This window comes from Phacochoerus africanus, chromosome 5 (assembly GCF_016906955.1).
Source record: "Phacochoerus africanus isolate WHEZ1 chromosome 5, ROS_Pafr_v1, whole genome shotgun sequence".
Lineage (NCBI taxonomy): Eukaryota > Metazoa > Chordata > Mammalia > Artiodactyla > Suidae > Phacochoerus > Phacochoerus africanus.
The window spans coordinates 63561598-63583888 of NC_062548.1; the positions used below are offsets into that span (position 1 = coordinate 63561598).

The following is a 22291-nucleotide window of genomic DNA, read 5'->3' on the forward strand; positions in this document are numbered from 1 at the left end:
CACAGCTATGGCTTGGGTCAATACTGTGGTGTGGATGTGATCCCTGGCCCAGGGCTCCATATGCCACAGGGCGGCCAAAAAAAAAAAAAAATTAATTAAATATTAGAAGCAATTTTTGCAATGGAACTAAAGAAAGCCTCGGGTTCCGAGGTTGACTAAAGATTGCAGGGGGAGGATGTGGGCCGGTTTTTTGTTACCAACTACTGGGTGCCAGACTCTGACACATTTTGCTTTCGAACCACTAACACACAGGCCCAAGCCCTGGACTGGTCCAGTGATCAGTGAATAGGACCCTACTGCCTGCAGGCTAGCAGGCTTGGCAGGGAGGGATTCATAGCCTAGTACCTTCTGCAGCTCAGAACAATCTTCCCCAATAGCAGCAGACATGGAGTGGAGGGTACAGCGCCCCCACCCGGGTCTGTGAGCAATGCAGCCGCAGGTGGGTAAAGAAACCTTTAATGATTCGAGGCACAAGCGGAAGATGTTGTGGAGGACCAGTGCTCAGCCCCAGCCGCCTCATGTGTACATGGCTCCATGGAGGTTCTCCAGTCGGTGCTTCTGTTGCTGCTTGCGAGCCTGCGGGAAAGAGGGCATGCTGGGCAAAGGCCATACCTGAAGGCTTAGGGGTGAAGAGGCAGGGAAACCAGAGTGGGGCTGGCTCACTGTTTTCAGGCCCCTAGCATCTGCACTGCCAAGGCTCTTCCCCCTTACCAAAGTCCTTGGGAAGGCAGCCAGAGTCAGTGAGCGACCATGAGGCCCACTCAGGCCTGCTGAGGTGGGAACGGGAGCACCAAGGATAGGGCCTTGGGGAGTCCCTTACCACCCCGTCCACTTAGCCAGCCTCCTACCTTATCTCGTCTGTGCTCCTCATAAGTGTCATCATCTGTGGGCAGCTCATGGCGGCACAGGGGGCAGGAGTTTGTCTGGGAAGAGCAGGGCAGTGTACCAACCCGGGTCTGGGTTTTCATAAGCTGATATCTGTCCCCAGCCCCCAATGCCCACCCCTACCCTTCTCCCCTCTCTGATCCCCCCAACAGTCCAGGATCAGAAGGAGACTTGAGAACCGGGCCCAGGGGCAGGGTGAGGGCTGGGAGGAAGGAAGCAGTACCTTGCTCAGCCAGGGCAGAATGCAGCCGGAATGGAAGAGGTGATGGCAAGGCATCTCAATGGCAGTCTCCTCCTCCTCAAATTCCAAAAGACACACGGGGCACTTGAGCTCTTGAGGAGGGAGTGCTAATCAGGAGAGCTGCTGCCGGCCCTACCTCCCAGCTCCCATTCCTGAAGGACACTCTTCCCCCAACCTGGCCTGGAAAACTGAAAGAGCCAGACTATAGTCTGGCTTCCAGATGGGGCGGGTCTGGCAGACTTGCCCCAAACGGTGGAAGGAACTAGTGTCCTCACCGGCCTGAGAGCCTCTGATGACCATCCTAGGGAGGTTCTCAACCACTGTCTTGGCAGCAGGCGGAGGCAGGTGGTGATCCCAATCTACCACCAGCCCCAAGTCTTCGAAGTCCATCCTATTGAAAAGTGACCTGGGAAGAAGGATGCAACATCAGAACCAAAGGAAACCATACTCTCTCTTTGCTCCCGAAATCCACTGGGCATTAATAACATAAACGCTCTGCTCAGTTAGTAGTACTAATAGCTAGCCCTCAGTCCTGTTCGCTAGAGGAAAAGCACAGTGGGCAATGGCTTTGGGCTGCTATCAGACAACCCCAAGCACGCAAGCTGTTTATTTCCACTTTACACATGAAGCAACAACTCAGAAGTTACTCAGGCCACGCAGGAATGACCTAGTAAAGCCTGATTCCAAGTGGCAGTGAGGCTTCCGTGCTTGGGGTTCCGGCTTAGGCTCACAAGGCCCCTACCCAACCCCCCGGCCCCGCCTACTCTAGTACTTCCTAGAGCTCACTGCCCTCTCGCGCCGACTCCCCCTACTTTCCACTCCAGTCTTTTCCAGAATCCCCTTGCCCGGGTCCGTCCACGGACCATCCAAATTCTCGACTTCCCCTCCAATCTCACCACGGAACTAACTCTGCAGATGATTTAGCAGTCCTCCCCGGAACCCGCTGCCCCAGGTGAGCCGCCTTCTCCAGCCAGCTTCAGCCCAGAAGCCTGCTGCGTAGGCCCTCCCTCCCAGCCCATGCACCCACCTTGCGAGCTCCAGCAGCATGTTGGTTCGGGCATCCGGCTCGGGGTCCAACGGCTCGCAGTCGTGTTCATCAAAATAGGACGCCATGGCAGCCGGGCTGTCTGACACAGCCCTCAGACCCCTGGACCTCAGGCCCCTGGCGCTGGCCAATAAACTGGTAAGTTGAGAGAGAGAGACCAATCAGAGCGCCCGAAAGGCGGGCACAGTGGCTTCTTCCTCATAAAAAGCGGAAGTATGAACTTTATCACGTCTCATTGGCTCGAGTGAATCAGGTGACCAAAGGCTAAAGCCAATGGCAGGGGCCTGGGCTGGTCAAAAACGTTCATCTCTGAGCCCTAAGGTAAATTCCTGGGAGTGACATGTGGATCCGATCCCGGAGCTTTGAAAAGTCATCGGTCTGGCCTCTAGGGGTCCTCCATTCGCTCTGCGTCTCAGAGAGTCTCGGCAGTGCAGATGCTAGAGACTTCTCAGAGAGGGTGGAGCTGGCCAGGGAAAACCCGGAATCAGGGTGCTTCCCGCTGCTCTGCCTTGGCCCCGCCGGGCATTTCTGCAACCCGCTGCTCTCTGGTTTGTTCAGGACTTGTCGCTTGACTCTTTCCTGACCTCCGCAAAACAAACAAAAATCTTCTGCGCATTTCTTCTGTATTAGACACAATAATAAAGGGTGATAAATGGTGGGGCAACCTCCCCAGCCTTGCGGGGGATCAGGGGCCTTCCCAGCTCTTGGAACTGTTATGTAACCTTTAGCACATTGCTCAACTTCTCCCCTAGTTTTGTAAAACTAGAGGCTTGAATTAAATAAGTAGTTTGCATCCCTGGCTACCCATGAGTCTCCTGGAGAGAGAAGAGGAGGAGTTGCAGCTTTAGGAGAAAAGCAAAAACTATGTCTGATATCCTCAAAGATTTTGATTTAACTAATCTAGGTCTGGGTGTGATTTTTTTTTTCGGCTTTGTAGGGTTGCACTCGAGGCATATGGAGGTTCCCAGGTTAGGGGTCAAATTGGAGCTGCAGCTGCCAGCCTACACTGCAGCCACAGCAGCGCCAGATCCCAGCAGCATCTGCGACCTACACCACACAGCTCACAGTAATGCTGGATCCTTAACCCACTGAGCGAGGCCAGGGATCAAACCCACAACCTCATGGTTACTAATCGGATTCGTTTCCACTGTGCCACAACAGAAACTCCTGGGTGTGATATTTTTATAAGTTCTACGGGTGATTCTGATGTGAGACAGGGTTGAGAACCACTGCACTAAATGATTTGGATGACAGCTACCATTTATTTGGCATCTAGAATTATAACATTGATAGATATTTTACACATGGTATAAATAATCCTCACAATTGTCCTAGAAGCTAAGTATCATTATCCCTTTTTACATATGTAAAACCCAAGCCCCGGAAATGGTTTGCCCAAGTACACAGGGCCTCTACTGGTGTTGCAGACCAAAGTGCAGGGTTGGGTGCCTTCCTCCATCTTTCCCAGGAAAGGCAGATGGAAATGAGCCTACCAGAAGTAACAAGTTCTGTGCCAGTTATTGTCTCAGTAGCCCTCACTCTACCTAACAAGGAACTGCTTCTGTTACCCACTTGACACCGAATTCCCCTTCCCACCCACACTTGAGTTTGAAATGCACTTAAGTGGCCCAGGCAGCAGCTGCCCTGCTTGGGGCCTTTCCTTCTTGTTCTCCTTTTTTTTTCTTTAATTTTTTAATTTAATTTAATTTTTATTTTTTTGGTCTTTTTACGGCCGCACGCGGGGGGTATGGAGGTTCCCAGGCTGGGGGTCTAATCGGAGTGGTAGCCTCCAGCCTATGTCAGAGCCACAGCAATGCCAGATCCGAGCCGCATTTGTGACCTACACCACAGCTCACAGCAACGCCGGATCCTTAACCCACTGAGCGAGGCCAGGGACCGAACCCATAACCTCATGGTTCCTAGTTGGATTCGTTAACCACTGTGCCACGATGGGAACTCCCTTTTTTTTTTTTTTCTTTTTTGTTTTGTTTTCTTTTTCTTTTTAGGGCTGCACCTGTAGCATATGGAGGTTCCCAGGCTAGGGGCTGAATCGGAGCTGCAGCTGCTGGCCTACTGGCCTACACCACAGCCACAGCAACGCAGGATCCAAACCCTCTCTGTGAGACCCTCTCAGCTCTCAGAAATGCCGTATCATTAACCCACTGAGCGAGGTGAGAGGTTAAACCCGCATCCTCATGAATACTAGTTGGATTCTTTTTTTTTTTTGGCTGCACTCACAACATATGGAGGTTCCCAGGCTAGAGGTTGAATCAGAGCTGTAGCTGCTGGCCTACACCACAACCACAGCAACCTGGGATCCAAGCCTCATCTGTGACCTAAACCAGAGCTCATGGCAACACCAGATCCTTAACCCACCGAGCAAGGCCAGGGCTTGAACCTGCATCCTCTTGAATGCTAGTCAGATTCGATTCCACTGAGCCATGACAGGAACTCCAATAGTTGGATTCTTAATCCACTGAGCCACAACAGCAACTCCTGGGCCTTTCCTTCTTCCATGGCTTTTACCCAGGAATCTTTTTCTGGCACCCTGAAGCCACTGCCTCTCTGGCCCTGTGCGGTCCTGGAGTTTTGAAACTCCAGGCCATCCTTTGTGACCTGTATAATAGCACCACAGGAGGAAGCCTTCTCCCTTTTCCTGCCACTCACCTCACCTGTAATCTGGTTAAAGGTCGATTTAGAATGTTAGGTGGAGAACTTGGAGAGGAGGTGCTTAAGGGGGAAAAGTCTCTCTGAAGGTGAGAGCTTTCCTCTTTGTCATCCCATCTGGAGTCCCATTGGTCCTCTAACATCCCAAGACTAAGAAAAATATAACAGATTTTGGAGTTCCTGCTGTGGTGCAATGAGATCAGCAGCATCTTGGAAGCATAGGGACACAGGTTGGATCCCTGGTATGGTGGGTTAAGAATCCAGTGTTGCCGCAGCTGCAGCTAGATCATAGCTACAGTTTGGATCTGATCCCTGGCCCAGGAACTCCATATACCACGGGGCGGCCAAAAAAGAAAAAAATAAGTAAATAACAGATTCCATTCTCAGGGAAACAGAGGGCACCAGTTGAAGGGTCCGGTTTGGGGGCTGTAAATGTCTTTACGAAGGATCTGTCTATAGGGTTGGATCAAGTCAGGAAGGGAGAGGAAGGGGCCACTCCCCAGGCCTGGAGTCCTTTGTGACTTTCTGCTTCCTAAGCAGCCCCAGGAGTGGACACAGAGCAGGATGAACCACCCTGGAGGCCATCTCCCTCTCTCTCTCTCTCTCTCTCTCTCTCACACACACACACACCAGATTTTAACCAAATAGCAGCTTTTACTAAGTTCCAGGTGGAGCTGGCCTGGCATGGCTAGGGCAGCAGGTTGCCCTCAAGAGCCAGTCTGTGATGCGAGAGGCGACAACAAAGGTGTACACGTCAGGGACTGCCTTCTGCGCTCACTGGGGTGGATCAGATGGGCACAAACACCATGGTCTGCTGAAGACCAGAAGTGGCCAGTGCAACTATTCGGCCTCATTTCCAGGCCCAGCTGGGTCAGTCCCCAGTCCCTGAGGCAGAGCCTGCGTTCTGGGCGGGTGGAGCACTGCTGTCCTTGCTACTCTGTGGGAGAAAGACGGCCAACAGCACAATCAGGAGTATGAGCAGGCCACCGCCCACGGCCAGCCCCAAGTAGATCCGGCACCGGAGATTCTCCCAGCGCTTCTTCTGGGCCAGGGTCTTGGTTGTCTTGCTGAAGGCAGAGCTCTGTGGACACCCCCAGACATAGAGTTGGAGTTAGTGGTTTCCCCAGAGCCCTGGACCAACACTTTCCAGCCCCACCCTGGCAAGACCTAGTCTCGTCCCACAACCTCCCCAGCCTGTCAGCTTCCTTCCTCCACACAGCCTGCCCTGGTCACCTCCCAGTCTGACTCCTGGTCTCAGACACTGGTGTAGCCCTTAACTCACAGCCAGACAGGCTCAGCCGGGGTTAACAATGCCAGTCGTCAACCTTGAGGAAGAGGAAGGCCCATGGCTTCAAACCAAAGCCTTCATACTTCATGAGGCCTACCCACCTGTTGGGTAGCTAGGCTAGGGGTACCTCAAGAAACCCCCAGGTCCCCCACTGGCCTGTGGATAAGCCTCAGGCCCCACCAAAGGCCTGGGGATCCTGAGCATAGCCTGAGGGCTCCCTCTGAGGGCCTCTCCTAGCCTCTCCCTCGCCGTCCCTGCTGCCCCAGGCCTCACACCATGTCCAGGAGTTGGTCTGAACGCTGCTCCAGCTCCGCCAGCTTCCCATCGCGCTCCAGGACCTTGTCGAAGTTGTTGAGCATGATTTCCGTCACCTCATCCGCCTGCCGCTGGCACCGCTCCAACTCCTTCCCTGCCTGGGCGCCAAGCCCAAGGTCAGGGATGCATGAGGTCCCCATCTGGCCCTCATCTGGCCCTGGGACCTAGAGGCCTCCATGCCCCTACTGTGCATGCACGTGTGTGTTGGCCGGGGTGGGGTGGGGGGAAGCCCCGCACACACGCACATGCACGGTGTATGAGAAAGGGGAAGGGCCTCTTTCATGTAAGGGTCTGATATGTGCAGAATGAAGGGCTGGCCTCCTGGGTGTGTGTGGCTCATCCGTGGCTCTTCCCTTTGCCCATCAAGGCAGGTCCTAGGTTAACCTTGACTTCCCACATCTCAGCTTCCTCTAAGGCGCCCCAGGATGGAAGCTTCCCAGGACCCACCCTCCTCCAAAACAGACACTTGGCTCACCTTGGCCTTGACCCAATGTGCACTGGCCCTGTGGCTTCCCACTGGCCTGAGAAGGCAGCAAAGAACAAGGAACCAAGCTACCTGGTCAGAGCCAGACAGACAGGAGACCCATCCCCCAGAGCTAGAGACATCATCTCGGACCAGCACATGTTATAGCTTCTGTTTAACCCCACAAACAAGCACACGAACACAAACTGAGATCACATCTCCCCCCACCTCCCTCTCTCTGCCTCTGACTGGTCAGGCCAGTTCTGCCTCCTGGCTTGACCTTGTTCCCACATCAATGCTCAAAACTGATTCCCTGTCTGCATGGGGACCTCAGCCTTCCTGGCCTCTGGCCTCCAGCTTTCCAGCCAGCCAGCCAGGATTTTCACTGGGGTCCATGTCACACAGAAGAGACCAACTGTAGCATTTCCCAGCCTGGGCAGCAGCTTCACCTGACAAAAGAATGCTCAGCCCAATGCAGAGGACGGGGAAGGGAGACGCTGGGTCCAAGATGGCAGAGAGGCCAGGAAGAGGAAGAAAGCACAGACGACAAGCAAGAAAGAAACTGGAGTTTGGATGCATGCCACTGGGAGAGTCCCAGGGCAGGAGGGTCTGGGAGGAACTGGAGGCCCAGGGACATGTCAGGGAGATGAACACCAGAGGACGAACAAACCCCAGCAACTCCCTGCACCCAGCCTAATCTCCCAACCCTATTCTCACCTCCTTCCTGCAAGGCATGAGCCAAGCTCCCTTTCCTGCCAGACTATATTGCCCATTGTCTGCACTGGACGTTCTTGGCACTTGACTGAATTCCACTTAAAACCAGAGAATGGGAGTTCCTGTCGTGGCTCAGCAGTTAACGAATCTGACTAGCATCCATGAGGATGCAGGTTCGATCCCTGGCCTCACTCAGTGGGTCAAGGATCTGGCGTTGGCATGAGCTGTGGTGTAGGTCGCAGAGGCGGCTTGGATCCCGTGTTGCTGTGGCTGTGGTGTAGGCTGGCAGCTGTAGCTCCAATTAGACCCCTAGCCTGGGAACCTCCATATGCCGAAGGTGCTGCCCTAAAAAGCAAAAACAGAGAACGGGACGGGATCTGGTGGTCACAGAGGGCCACCTCCTGCTCAGGCAAGAATCCCCATTCAGGATCCTTGCAGCTGCCTTGCACATAACCTCCAAGCATTCCCAGTCCATGAATCCTACTTCTTCCCCCTGGACCACAAGCTCCCAGAGCGAGGGCAGGGGCCAGGGTCCTGCCTTTGTCTGCCACCAGCCCCGGGGCCCAGGAGGCCAGCACAGTGCCAGCCATTGCAAGGACTCGGTGGGGGGGCCAACTGCATTATGACTTATCCAAAAGCAACTGTTCTTCTCCAGTTTGTTCTCCTCCAGTGTGTTTATCCTGCCCAGCAGGAGTTTCACAAGGCAGGCATCCGAAACCCAAGTAGGTCAATATTTACTCATAAGCTAGAAAAGCAACTTGCTTAACAAGGGGGCGGGCAAACCATGACAGAGGGGTGCGCTCACGGGGCCGGGGAAGCAGGAGCTGGGGAATAAAGTGGAATAATGAAGAAAGCAGAGAGCTTATACGCATCCTTCCCTTTTCCTGAGTTAACCACCAGCTATTATTATTACTACATGATTCCACACGTGTCCACTGCTTGGGAGTCTCTCACATTCAGAGAGTCCAAGAGTCCGGGGAATGGACCAAGATTCAAAACTGAGCCTCACCGCTAGAGATGGGTGGGCCATTGCATATTATTTTTTCTATGCTAAACACGACAGCTGTTGTGATCTTATCCTCCAACATGGGGTGATGTCGGGTCAAATTCTTCAAGAGAGCTGGCTGTACTTCTGCCGCAAGCTGTGGCCTCCTTCCCCCACTGCGAAGCCAGGCCTGTCCATAGCCAGGATGGGCCCAGGCCTAAAAGAACACATTCACCCCAGGGAACACAGAGAGTCTCTGACTCTCCTTGGCCCCGCTCAGCCAGAGGAAAAAGACACTGTATGCACAGGCCTCCACTGCCACGTGACAAACAGAGAACTGAGCATCGTGGAAGGAGGCAACTGGAGGGCAGGCCACGCTGCCCCCTGCCACACAGAACTTGGCACAGTGCCTGGCACGCAGTGGACCACATGGAAAATATTTTCTGAATGAATTATGTTCTTACAAAGATCACTATAGGAGTTCCCATTGTGGCTCAGCAGGTTAAGAACCCAACTAGGATCCATGAGGAAGGATGTGGGTTCGATCCTTGGCCTTGCTCAGTGGGTTAAGGATCCGGCATTATCGTGAGCTGTGTTGCAGATGGGGCTGGGATCTGGCATTGCTGTGGCTGTGGTGTAGGCCAGCAGCTGCAGCTCCAATCTGACACCTAGCCTGGGAACTTCCATATGCTGCCGCAGGTGCAGCCCTTAAAAAAAATGAAAAAATTCATTATAGGCCAGGGGAAAGAGATGTATATGACATAACTAGAGAAAAGAGTTCAGGAGTTCCCTGGTGACTTAGTTGGTTAAGGATCCAGCGTTGTCACTGCTGTGGCGAGGGTTTGATCCCTGGCCTGGGAGCTTCCACATGCCATGGGCAGGCATGGACAGAAGTGGAAAACCTTAGGCTGAGAGGCCTAGAAGGTGTGGGGAAGTGCCATCAGCAAGGGTATGAGGCGATGTCCCCAGGCTGGGGGGAGTGGTGGGTGAGGAGAGGAAGGGTGGGTAAGAGAAGCATTTCCGAGGCTGGAGGTGGGGGAGGTAGGCAGTGCTGTTGGCAGGCGGGGAAGTGTTAGTTAAACAGGAAATTGACAGACCGTCACCCCGTGTGCAGAATATCCCTCTTTCCATTCTCAAATCTCCTTTCAGGTTTTTCCAGGCTAGAGTCAGTTGCTATGAAAACAAATCTCTCAAAAACCTCCCCCGTCAACTCTCTGGTCTCCCCTCTCAGCTGTCATTACCGTCATCCTCAAAAGGACTCAGACTGGAGTTCCCATTGTGGCTCAGCCAGTTAAGAACTTGACTAGCATCCATGATGATGCGGGTTCGATCCTTGGCCTCGCTCAGTGGGTTAAGGATCCAGTGTTGCCTCGAGGTGCATATAAATGTGGCTTGGATCTGGTGGATCTGGCTGTGATCCAGACCAGCAGCTGCAGCTCCAATTCAACCCCTAGCCTGGGAACTTCCATACACTGCAGTTGCAGCCCTAAAAAGAAAAAAAAAAATGTACCTTGGTGGCAATCTGGTGTATCAACTCCTTCCTGGGTCAGCACTCACTTAAGCTCAGGGTCTAAGAGTCAGGGTCTGCATTACAGCCCTGGTTCCTTTAAATCCTGCCTCTGTCGCTCACCAGCTAAGTGACTAAAGACTAAGGATATGACTTTTTTGACCTTCCGCTTCCTCATCTATAAAGTAGTGACAATAATATCTGCCATAATATCAGCCAAGGCATGTGACATGTTACAAATAAAGTTTTTACCAGAGTTCCTGACTTGTACTAAATGCTCAATAAATAATAGCTATTATTATCACTGTAGCCCAAGATTCCCTACCTTTTTTTTTTTTTTTTTTAGCTATCGGATCCCAGGAACTACACAATGCTTGTGGTCCATAAAGCCTCTTAGATATTTTGACAAAATACACAACCAAGCAAGCTCTTCCCTTTTGCAAACTTGTGCACTTGTTTCTAACCTAAATATAGAACTTGACACTGGCCTTTGATAACCTGTATCTAGTTTATTTCCATCAGTCACAGCAGACACTGAGAAGGTTTTACATCTTGACAGTGGTAACAGCCACAATTCAGTGGGCACACACTCTCAGCTAAGTTCTGTGCTGCCTGCTGTTTATTTCATTTAAGCCTCACAATAATGTGCTTCAATGGGAAAGTGCTGTTATCCCTGTTGTATAAGAAACTGAAGTCAGAAGGGTTAAGTCACCGAACCAAGGTCACAGAGCCAGTGACAAGGAGATCTCAGAGTTGAATCAACTTCAACTCCAAGAATCACATTCTTAACCCCTATGCTGAACTGGATGCAGGTAAAGAAAGGCCAAATGCTTTAGCTGGCTGGGTAAAGACTCACCAGACCTTCTGATGCTGCCAGCTCAACTTGTGTGCATGTGAGTTTGGCTCAAAACTCAAATTCTTTCCACAGGGCCTGAGAGAGGACCATCTATGAGATGAATGATGTCAAGTCATTACTCATTACATTTCCGTCTTTCCCATCAATATTTTCTTCCTACTCTGTTTCCTATGCCAGTCACCATGCCTGGCGCAAAGAAAATGCCCAAGAAACACTTGCTATGTGAATGAATCAGAGAAGAGGAGGAAAGAAGGGAAAGGAAGAAAAAGAAGGAAAAGCAGGCAAGGCAGATGCGAAGAAGGAAGGGAAAGTGCCGGGGGTCGACGAAGGGGCAGGAGTGAAAGAAAAAATAGGGGTGGGGGAGTGATGAACAGGGTGGGAGGGGCAGGAGGAGGTTGGAGTTGGCACATGTGCATTGAGATATATGGAATGATTGGTCAACAGGGACCTGCTATATAGCACAGAGAACTCTACCCAGTATTCTGTGATAATCTATGTGGGAAAAGAATCTGAAAGAGAATGGATGTGTGTACAGGTATGACTGAATCACTTTTCTGTACAGCAGAAATTATCACAACCTTTTAAACCAACTATACGCCAATAAAACTTTAAAAACTGGAAGAAGAAGGAGTTCCCGTCATGGCGCAGTGGTTAATGAATCCTACTAGAAACCACGAGGTTGCGGGTTTGGTCCCTGCCCTTGCTCAGTGGGGTGACAATCCGGCGTTGCCGTGAGCTGTGGTGTAGGTTGCAGACTCGGCTCGGATCCCGCGTTGCTGTGGCTCTGGCGTAGGCCAGAGGCTACAGCTCCGATTTGACCCCTAGCCTGGGAACCTCCATGTGCCTCGGGAGTGGCCCAAGAAATAGCAAAAAGACCAAAAAACAACAACAACAACAACAACAACAACAAAAAACCCCAAAAAACTGGAAGAAGAAAAAAAAACAGAGGGAAGGAGCGAGGAGATGGATGGGAGACAAGCATCAATGTACCCTCCCTGGGCTCAGATGCATCATTTCCTCAGATGAACCTGTGAGAGTCCCAGAGTTTTCCAGTACCTTCCAATAAATGATCTTAGTCTCAGCCTGTGCAGAGTTTCCTCTTCTCTCCAAGTGCTTAAGGGTTAGCTGCAAGCCTACCCTAACCCTGCCTGATCCTTTGCTCCGCCCGCTGGGAAGTGGGCTCTGGGGTCTGTCCTATTCTCCAGCCTCCCTCAGTTTCCTGGCGTGGCTGCAGAGCTCCACGCTACCTTCCTGCCCCGCTTCCTCTTCCTGCCTCCAGGTCCCTGGAGATGAGGCCATCCAGGCATCCAGACCCCCAGCCAGGCCACATCCATCACACCTCTGCTGGCTTTCCACGGGCAGAATCCCAGTACCCAGCCTGCTTCCTGCCGGGGCCCAACTTCCAGGGAGTTCCAGCAGAGAGAAGCCTCCAGTACCACCTATTCTTGACACCTTAGCCCTGAAGAAGGCAAGTGGGAACAGAGGCCCAAGTCTACAGCAGGAGTGGGGGATGACTCAAATCAAGAATGTGTCCCTAGATAGGGGCTAGAAGCAAGTCAGGCTATGCCACCCCCTGATAACTTCAGTGGAACGCTTACAGTAAACATCTTCCTTTCTCTTTCCCCAGGGGGAGGAGTTTGCCTTCCAACACCCTGGCACAGGGGCTGGCATGGCCTCTACCACCCCATCTGCTCAGGTTTCCAAGCCCTGGGCCAGACTTGGCTCCTCACAGCTTCAGGAAGGGCTGAAGAGGTCATCATATTACCCACCACTTCCCAGGAGCAGGTTCTGAGTACCAGGCAGCTCTCTGCCACCGTCTCTCCTCTAACCTTCCGAGGACCCAGCAAGGCTGTCGGTATTGCTGACCCCACTTCACCATGCGGAAGAGGAGGCTCAGGGAGGCTAAGTGACTTGCCCGGGGTCACAGAGTGGGTAAGTGGCCACCAACAGGATCTCTTCCCGGAGTCTGACACCGAAGCCGGTGCTTGTAACCACTTGGCCCCCTCAAGTGGGAAGCCAGAGTCCCGTTCTCTTGGCGCGGAGCTGCGGGGACCCGCGCACGCCCCACTTTCCCTCCCGGGATGCGCGAGGTGAGCGGAGGGTCTGTTTTGGTCCTGCTCTGGCCGGCACTACCTCGCTGGGGGACCAGCGCGGATTCCGGGAAGACGCCCGGGCCCTTGGACTTCGTTCTATCGCCTCGCACTCCCACGTCGCTCGCCCTCTGCCCGCCGCCCAGCCCCGGGCTCTCACCATCGTCGCTGCTGCCGCCACCTCGTCAGCTCCGGCTCCTCTGCCCTCGAGCGGCCGCGGTGCCAGGGACCAGGGAGGAAACGGAGGGCGGGGCCGGCTCGGCGGGGGCGGGGGGCGCGCGATCCCTGCGCCGCCACCGTGACCAAGACAAATCGAAAGCGACCGGCAACGGATCCTGGGCTCCGGGGCCGGTGCCTCTCCCTGTGCCGCCGGCGCCCGGCCGCGAACGACTCCCCAGCCTCGTGAAGTGGGGGCTCTGCACGGACAGCCTGGTGCCAGGTCTACACCTCGGGGGCCCGCTGGAGTGGGCGCTGGAGTGGGCTCTGGAGTGGGCTCAAGGAGTCCTCTCTAGAGCTGCATCCCAGATCTGGTAGATCGGGTTGACCTGGGGAGGCATCATCATTTATTCATTCAACAGGAACCTGTAGGAGTGCCACTGCCCTGCCCTGTGCTAGGCGCTGCCCACCTTGATGAATGCAAATTACCCATCACCCTAAAAACGACCTCCTCAAAGTTTTGAAACCAAATAAATTTTATTCACAATAAATGGTATTAATACACTACCTGCCACTGGATTGTACATTATAAAACAGTCGATTGTATGTTTTGTGAATTTCACCTCATTCAAAAGAGAAAACAGAGAGCCCCTTCCCCACCCCTAGTTCTGGTTTTTCTTTACTTCCCTTTCACCACGTGGTAAGTGCAACCCTGCCCTAATATGCCCCTGTTCCCCAATGGGAGGATGAGGGAGGTTGGTGTGTCTACAGTCCTTCCAGAGCCTTCTTGAGCTGGATCCGTCCATCCTCAGCCTCTCCTTTCAGTGCTTCAGGGAAGCCACCTGCCACCTCTTCTCCACCACACCCCGTGCCACCCCCAACATCTCAGAGGTGGCCCCTTTAAGGAAGGAGGCTTAAAGTTCCCTCTCTCTGGATGAATCCCAGTGAACAAAGACCCCACCCCCACCCGGACGGTGAGTCTGGGTTGCAAAGGCTGGCCCGGCGAGGCTGCTTGGAGCTCCAGTCCGGGAGTGGACTGAGGAGCAGTAGGCTGCTCAGAGCTCCAGTCCGGGAGTGGACTGAGGACAGGGGATGGACATGGTTGTGACAAAGATCGCAGCAAGGAGTTCCCGTTGTGGTTCAGCAGGTTAAGAACCCGACTAGTATCCATGACAATGCAGGTTCAATCCCTGGCCTCCCTCAGTGGGTTAAGTATCTGGCGTTGCCGTGGACTGTGGTGTAGGTCTCAGACATGGCTTGGATCCTGCATGGCTGTGGCTGTGATGTAGGCCAGCAGGTCCAGCTCCAGCTCCAATTCAGCCCCTAGCCTGGAAACTCCCATATGCTGCAGATGCAGCCTTAAAAAAAAAAAAAAAAAAAGACTGGGGTGGGGGTCTCATCTGTGCTTTCCTCCCTTCCTAGTTTTCAGAGCATGATTCTAGAACCCAACTTGCCAGTACTAAGTCTCAAATCCTGTCTCCCACCCCTGCCCTTCTGGACTCCCTCCCCCAAACAGGTTCAATTCTGGAACACCTATGGGGGAAACAAGGACAGAGATGACAAAAACCTTTCCCTCAAACCAAGGCAGACTGGGTACCGGAAAGAGTGACAACGACGATGGAACCTGGTAGGGAGGAGGGAGGCCCAAAGACAGAGAGGCCCATTGTCCGTCGAGGGGAAGGAAGGCCATAGGCCCTGTCCTGTGACACTGACTGTGCCCAGCCACGGGACACGCGTGAGATGCTTGCCCCCTCAGGACAGCTGAGACCCAGAGGCCCTGCTAAGCTCCAGAAGGGCAGGGGCAGACAAAAGACAGATGGAACCTGCAGAACCACAGGAGACGGAAAAGCAGTTCAGTTCCTCCAACACCCCCGCACCCCACCTCCCACCTCTAGAGTACAACAGGGCCATGGAAGAGAAAGAGCACTGATGGGAGGGGCAGGAGGCCCTTAACCAGACTAAAGGGTCAGCCCAGGTAGGTTTCCCATCTCAGCTAACACTTCCAGCAGAAAAGTAGCAAAGGAAATGGCAAGAGAGGGCTACTGGGAGTCTTACATACCACCCTAAAATGTTGGGGGAGGTTTTGAATTTTCTGTATGCTGAGACCTCCAGAAAATTCCTCTTCTTGAGACAAGTGACAATGATGGAGAAAGGAGAGATAAAGAAAGTCAGAGAGGAGTTCCCTCTGTGGAGCAGTGGGATTGGCAGCATCTCTGCAGCCCCAGGATGCAGGTTGGATCCGGCATTCTCTGGCCCAGGAACCCCATATGCTGCAGGGGTGGCCAAAACAACAAAACAAAACAAACAAGAAAGACAAGGCATTTCCACTTTTCTCCTTCAAATATATGCTCTCCGCCCCTCCAATAACTTGGCCCTCCAATGGGAGACTCTGCCAGAGGGTCTTCAGAGAGAAAAGCAATAGAAGGGCCAGGAGTTCCCACTGTGGCTCAGCAGATTAAGAACCCAACTAGTATCCATGAGGATACAGATTCGATCCTGGCCTTGCTCAGTGGGTTAAGGACTGAGTGTTGCCATTGAGCTGTGGTGCAGGTTGCAGACCGGCTCGGATCCTGAGTTGCAGTGGCTGTGGTGTAGGCTGGCAGCTGCAGCTCCGATTCGACCCCTAGTCTGGGAACTTCCATATATCGTGGGTGTGGCCCTAAGAAGACTAAAAAGAAAAAGAAATAGAAGGTCCAAATGGAAAGGGAGAAAGGACCTCACACGCGTAGGGATACAGAAAGGTCTTTATTGCCCACTGGCCACCGTCAGTTCCATCAGCTTCCCAGCCACATGCTGGGCCCTCTGGGTCTGTCTCTCCAACCACCTCTGAGGCCCCCTGAGACACAGCCACAGTCTGGCTCTCTCCTTCCAGGGACCAAGGTACTTGCGGGGGCAGACAGCGCGGGGGTCTCAGAGTGAGAGGCGGGAGGCTCGAGCAGCATTCTTTGTGGAGGAGCATGGGAGAGAGGGCCCCTCTCGGCACCCACTATGGAAGGTTGCCCTGAAGAGGAGGGCAGGGTGGAAGGGGTTCCCTAAGAAGTTACTTTAAGGGATGACGTTGGTGGCAAAGAGCACGATGAAGAGGATGATGATAAAAACGATCACGCAGATGATGACGATCATCTTCACGTTCTTCCACCAGAACTTCCGAGCCACCTTCTGGGACGTGGTCTTGAAGTGCTCGGACTGTAGGAGATAAGGCAAAGTGACCCAGTGCCTCCTCCCACTGGACCACGAGTACAAACAAAGACCCGCACACCACACATTTAAGTGTTTAAGTGCTAGGAGTTTCCCGGTGGCTCAGTAGGCTAAGGATCTGGCATTGTCACTGCGGTGGCTCAGGCTGCGGCCATGGCCAGGGCTCAATCCCTGGCCCGGGGAACTTCTGCCTGCGTTGGGCACGGCCCAAAAAAATAAAAATAAAAAAAATATTTAGGTGCTGGAGTTCCTGCTGTGGCCCAACAGGATGGGTGGAGTCTTGGCAGCACTGGGATGCAGGCATGATCCCTGGCCATGCACCGTGGGTTAAGGATCCAGCCTTGCTGCAGATTCAGCCTTAGGGGGCAACTGCAGCTCAGATCTGATCTGTGGCCTGGGAACTCCCTGAGCTGCAGGGCGGCCAAAAAAAGAAAAAAAAATAATTACATAATTATATATTTGGGAGTTCCCATCGTGGCTCAGTGGTTAACGAACCTGACTAATTACCATGAGGTGACAGGTTTGATCCCTGGCCTTGCTCAGTGCGTTAAGAATCCAGCGTTGCCGTGAGCTGTGGTGTAGGTCTTAGACGAAGCTTGGATATGGTGTTGCTGTGGCTGTGGTGTCAGCTCCAATTAGACCCCCAGCCTGGGAACTTCCATATGCCAGGGGTGTGGCCCTAAAAAGACAAAATAAAATTTTTTTTATATATTTGTATATTATACACTTTAGATATTTTACATATTTATATATTATATTTTATATATTATATATTTGTATATAAATATATATATATTTATTTAAGTGCTAAAGGTGAGGTAACAGACTGCTGAATAAAAAGGTTCTGTCCTCCTACCTTGACAAATATACCTTCACAACAACCTGGTGGGCCAAGTTCAAATTTAGGATTCTTGGGCTCACCCCTTGGGTGCCCTGACTGTCCCCTTCTCTTCTTACCCCTGCACTGTCATGTATACTGAGGGGCCTCTGACACATGCTCACACCCACAGTTGTGACATCGTCAGTGCAACCTGCCCTTGGGAGGGCAGACACTGGGGCTGAGGGGTACAGGCTCCAGGGGGACACATGTCCCTGGTTTTGTGACTTCTGGCTCCCTGAGGACCACTGAAGCTGGAGGAGGGGCCAGGGCCATTCAGGGGTTGGAATTGAGGGAAAAATGCTCTTCCTCTCCCAATTCAAGTTGCAGAAATTAACTTTCCCTGGGCTATGCTCCCCAGACGAGGCTGTGGAAAGAAACACTAAGTCTCAGGAAGTCAAAGGATCTATACCCAAGGTCATACACAGGACTCAGAAAGCCAAGGCCAGGCTCTCCCATGGACGTGGAATCCTATGCTCCAGCCCTCTGCTGAACTTTAGAGTTCCTCCCTCCCTGGGCAGCTGGCTGCAGCCTCTGGCTGGAGAGAGAGAATGAGATCTAGCAAGATGTGGATGATATTGGGGAGTTCCTCTTGTGGCTCAGCACTAAAGAAACCAATTAGCACCCATGAGGACACGGGTTCGATCCCTGGCCTTGTCCAGTGGGTTAAGGATCTGCCATTGTTGTGAGGGGCAGTGTAGGTTACAGATCCAGCTTGGACCCCAAGCTGCTGTGGCTGTGGCTGTGGCCAGAGGCAACAGCTCTGATTGGACCCCTAGCCTGGGAACTTCCATATGCTGCAGGTGCCAGAATGGCCCTAAAAAAAAAAAAAAAGATGTGGGAGATATTATTCTAGCCTTTAGCTAGCAGAGAACCCTGGATCAAAGACTTTTACTGCTTTTCCCAGCTTCTTTTTAAAGCTGGCTCAGCAAGATTCTTAACAGTTTTCCACCACCTGCCTAACAACTCCTGGGGAAGGCCTAGAGCCCTAAGAGGATTTTCTGGAGCCAATATTTTTGCCCTGGGGAAGGCCAGATCCAAATGATTGTCAAGGGCAGCCTTCAAAGGGAAAGTCTCCTAGGAGAGAAGCCTCAGAAGACACAGGCTGACTGAGCCATCTATTTGTCTCAGGAAATGCCTCCATGGGTCCGCACCCATCTCCACCCCCCTCCATGCACCCCAGCCCCAGTCCTTGAACCCATTCCCTGGACTCCAGCACCAATCAGTGGAGTAGAGCAGAATTAGAAGTGGGGAATCTACTCCCATCAATTCCCAGTGCAGGTGAAAAGGCAGACTGCCCTCCTGAACATCTGCCACCAAGACAGCCAATCCCCAAACCCCCAAGAATCTTCCTTCCCCCTCTTCCTCTGGCCCCCAGTAGGCTCCCCATCGTCTCACTGTGGCTTCCAGATCCTCTGTCTTGTTGCGGAGATGGTCCAAGTTTTCTCCCCGGGCCAGGATCCGCTCCACATTCTGGGTCATAATATTCTTGACTCCCTCCACTTCACTCTGCAGGTTCCGCACGCGGTCATCCCCTCCACCGCCACTGGCCTCCTCCTGGGCAGCAACAAAAGGGTTAATTAAGCCAAGTGGTGGAGGGACTGAGACTCAGCCTCAGAGGCCAGAGGAGGGGGAGGCCTAAGATGGACTTAAGCTTTTGTAATGCTTGAACTATTTACAAAGAGAAGGTTTTCTGCTAAGTATGCATGTAATAAAAAAACAAATGCAGGAGTCATCGTGGCTCAGCAGAAACAAATCTGACTAGCATCCATGAGGTGGCAGGTTCGATCCCTGGCCTTGCTCAGTGGGTTAAGGATCCAGCATTGCCGTGGTGGTATAGGTCACAGACTTGGCTTGGATCCCACGTTGCTGTTGCTGTGGCTGTGGTGTAGGACAGCGGCTATAGGTCTGATATGACCCCTAGCCTGCAAACTTCCATATGCCACAGGTGTGGCCCTAAAATAAGAAGATTAAAAAAAAAAAAAAAAGGATTTTGGAGTTCCTGTTGTGGCACGGTGGTTAACGAATCCGACTAGGAGACATGGGGTTGCAGGTTCGGTCCCTGGCCTTGCTCAGTGGGTTAAGGATCTGGCGTTGCTGTGAGCTGTGGTGTAGGTTGCAGTCGCGGCTCAGATCCTGCATTGCTGTGGCTGTGGTGTAGGCCGGCAGCTACAGCTCTGATTAGACCCCTAGCCTGGGAACCTCCATATGCCGTGGGAGTGGCCCTAGAAAAGGCAAAAAGACAAAAAAATAAAATAAAATAAAGCACTTTGGAGTTCCCCGGTGGCTCAGGAGGTTAAGGATCTGGTGTTACTACTGCTGTGGCTCTGGTTACAACTGAGGCTTGGGTTTGATCCTTGGCCTGGGAACTTCCACATGCCATAGGGCACAGTGAAAAAAACCTACATGTTTAAGCCCCAGATGGTAAAGAGCCATGCTAGGAGACACTGAATCAAACCTCTTTGTGGGTTCTCAGGGTGCATGACAAAGACCACCACCAAACCCCTCTCCACTGTTTCTTTTCCTCAGAGAGGGTTCCAGGAGACAGCTGAGCTGGCATTTCACAGTGCACAGCCCCACCGCTCCTCACCAACTCTCAAATCCCACAGGGTCCTCAGTAAAAATGCCTGTGCCAGCCCGCAGACCACCCTCACCCAGCTCAACTCTCCCTCTCTCTCCGGACCTCCTGGGCAGCCTGATGGCTGTGACCCAGAACAACAGCCACCAGGCTACAAGTCCCTCACAAGGCCCCACCAGAGAGCCGTTCGGCCACAAACTTCTGCTTTCCCCACCATTTAGCGTCATGAGCCAGCACCACGCCACTGCCTGCTTAAGCAAGTATAAAATAAAAACAGCAGCCTGGGCGTTGGGGGAAATGAAGGGCAAGTTCTTCCTGGCCTGATGCCTCATCCCCAGGCTTTATGATAAGGTTTTTGACAGGGAGGGAGAAACTCCCTCCCTGACCCACTAGACTTCTGGTGTGGGTTCAAACGAGACACTCACAGAAAACCCACTTCTGACTTTCAAACCCTTAGCTCTCTTAGCTCTCTTCCTCACGTTAATGGAGATGAGCTAGATTCCTTGGATTCAGGGGAGAGACACATTCTTTGCGTTTCTGTACAAGAATAGAGAGAAAGGCAAGGGGGATTCCGCCGCTGGGCTGGAACCCGCGACGGGAACAGCAGAGGCGCTGCCCAGGAATGTCACAACACCCGCGGGCCCGCCGGCTGGAGGAGGAGAAGAATTAGGACTCCCCCACCCCCACTGGAGCCCCGCTCCCGGCCGGCTCTGGGGTCAGGGGAGGGAGGGAGCGGAGAAGGAGCAGGAACACCCGCCCAAGGCAGCTCCGAACTATTTGCAGACGAACTGTCAAAGAAGACAGGCCACAGCGCTGGCTCGGCCCTCTGGACTTTGCCACCAACTTTCCTTTGCTGATCCCCAGCCCTCCCCCTCGAACCCTCTGGCTGGGCTTGAAATCAGCCCCTTCTTAGTCTCCAGCTCTCTCACCATGTCTCCGAGCGGCTGGGGCCTGGCGGCAGCAGAACTCGCCTAAGTCGGTTTCCTCCCGGGCGGCCGTCGGTTCACTTCCTGCTTGTCCAACTTTCAGCCCGCCCCCGCCCACCTCGCATCCCAAGCCGCTCCGGCCACACCTCGCGCAGGTTCCCCAGGTAGGCGGGCACCCTCCACAGCCCTCCCAGTCTCCTCCCCAGCCAGGGCTTAGGCTTAAAGCCACAGGGCTCCCTGGCACCACAATTCTTCTCACGTATCAGGAACCAGGGAAAAAAAGATCAGGTAGCCCTCCTAGGTTTACTGACTAGAAAGGGCAGCCATCTCCTCCCTCTCCCGCTTTTTTTGGCCGCCTCGCGGCACATGGAATTCCCAGCCGACCAAAGCAGCCTGTGGCAACGCTGGATCCTTAACCCACTGTGCTGGGCTGGGGATCAAACCTGCGTCCTGGAGCTGCAGAGACGCTGCCAATCCTGTTGCACCACAGCGGGAAGTCCCACTTCTTTTTCTAAAGTCCTGAATATCTGACCCTCAATTCTTGGAGATTGAACTCAACTTTCAGTACCTTGTTCACAGGGAACAGGATGCAGAGATGAACACTTTCTGGACAGACCTTGCTCCCAAGTCTGTTTTAGTGTAGAAAGCACTAAAACCCCCAGAGTCTGGAATGCTGGGATTCTGGGCTCTGGTGTCAGAAGGCTGCAGACCCTGAGTGAACCTCTGCCTGTCTGGGTTTTGCAGGTGCTGACGCTGACCTCAGAGGGTGGTGGTGAGGAATAAAAGGATAGAACATAGCATGTGCCTAGCAGTGTCTGGAACCAAGGGCTGCCCACTGCTGGAATCAGGAAATGATGGCTCACGAACCCCCCTTTCCTTCCAGAGTTCAACAGTCCTGCATGTACATCTCTTCAGGGGCCACCATGCGGGTTGGTGAGCCCTGTCAGAAACAGTCAGACGACTGCCCTATGGAGCAGGAAAAGGGGCCCAGGGCAAAGGATTTTTCCACCAACCTGGCTCCAGGCCAGAGAAAATCCACTCTTCCTGGATGGTGTTTATCAAGACAGAAGAACAATAACAGGGACGTGCAGAAGGGAACAAACATTCCTGTCCCATCCCAGAAGAGGTAACAGTTCCAAGAGGGAAATATTAGTTTCTCTGACAAATGCTTTTTTAAAGAGTCTCATACATTTTGGACCTCTGGAGCATTTTGAGACCCTTAATTTATAATGAAACCTTCTTCCAATTAGATAAGATTATTATCTTCTGCAGCTCTGAAATTTGGTGCATAGTAACAGCCTGCTTTCAGAGAATGTGGCTCCTGGACTCCTCAGCATCCTTAGAAATGCTACAATGTGGCCAAGAGGAGGGAGGTCAGAACCTTTGATCTGTACTTGCTGCTGTCTAGTACAGTAGCCTTGGACCACAAGTGGCTGTTGAACATTTGAAATGTGGCTAGTCTGAACTCTGATGAGATGTAAGAGTAAATGAAACACACAC

General features: G+C 52.8%; 3 protein-coding genes across 4 annotated transcripts; all 3 read right to left on the reverse strand.

Annotated features, from left to right (window-relative positions):
* Positions 1 to 440: 440 nt before the first annotated feature.
* Positions 441 to 13276, reverse strand: RNF181 (ring finger protein 181). Its single transcript, XM_047781629.1, has 6 exons — positions 13217 to 13276; positions 2154 to 2306; positions 1402 to 1532; positions 1109 to 1218; positions 849 to 923; positions 441 to 576 (listed from the first exon to the last, which is right to left on the reverse strand). The coding sequence occupies exons 2-6, from the start codon at positions 2237 to 2239 to the stop codon at positions 517 to 519; spliced, it is 462 nt and encodes a 153-aa protein (XP_047637585.1). The 5' UTR covers positions 2240 to 2306; positions 13217 to 13276; the 3' UTR covers positions 441 to 516.
* Positions 5473 to 13335, reverse strand: VAMP5 (vesicle associated membrane protein 5). 2 transcript variants are annotated; one of them, XM_047781631.1, is made up of 3 exons: positions 13217 to 13335; positions 6402 to 6539; positions 5473 to 5919 (listed from the first exon to the last, which is right to left on the reverse strand). In XM_047781631.1, the coding sequence occupies exons 1-3, from the start codon at positions 13217 to 13219 to the stop codon at positions 5710 to 5712; spliced, it is 351 nt and encodes a 116-aa protein (XP_047637587.1). In that variant the 5' UTR covers positions 13220 to 13335; the 3' UTR covers positions 5473 to 5709. The 2 variants fall into 2 exon arrangements, with proteins under 2 accessions (XP_047637587.1, XP_047637586.1); XM_047781630.1 differs by lacking the exon at positions 13217 to 13335 and having other exon boundaries at positions 6402 to 6626.
* A 2603-nt stretch (positions 13336 to 15938) lies between these two features.
* Positions 15939 to 20933, reverse strand: VAMP8 (vesicle associated membrane protein 8). The gene is made up of 3 exons (XM_047781632.1): positions 20795 to 20933; positions 18686 to 18844; positions 15939 to 16398 (listed from the first exon to the last, which is right to left on the reverse strand). Exons 1-3 carry the CDS (start codon positions 20795 to 20797, stop codon positions 16258 to 16260), a joined length of 303 nt encoding a protein of 100 aa, XP_047637588.1. The 5' UTR covers positions 20798 to 20933; the 3' UTR covers positions 15939 to 16257.
* Between the last annotated feature and the right edge of the window lie 1358 nt (positions 20934 to 22291).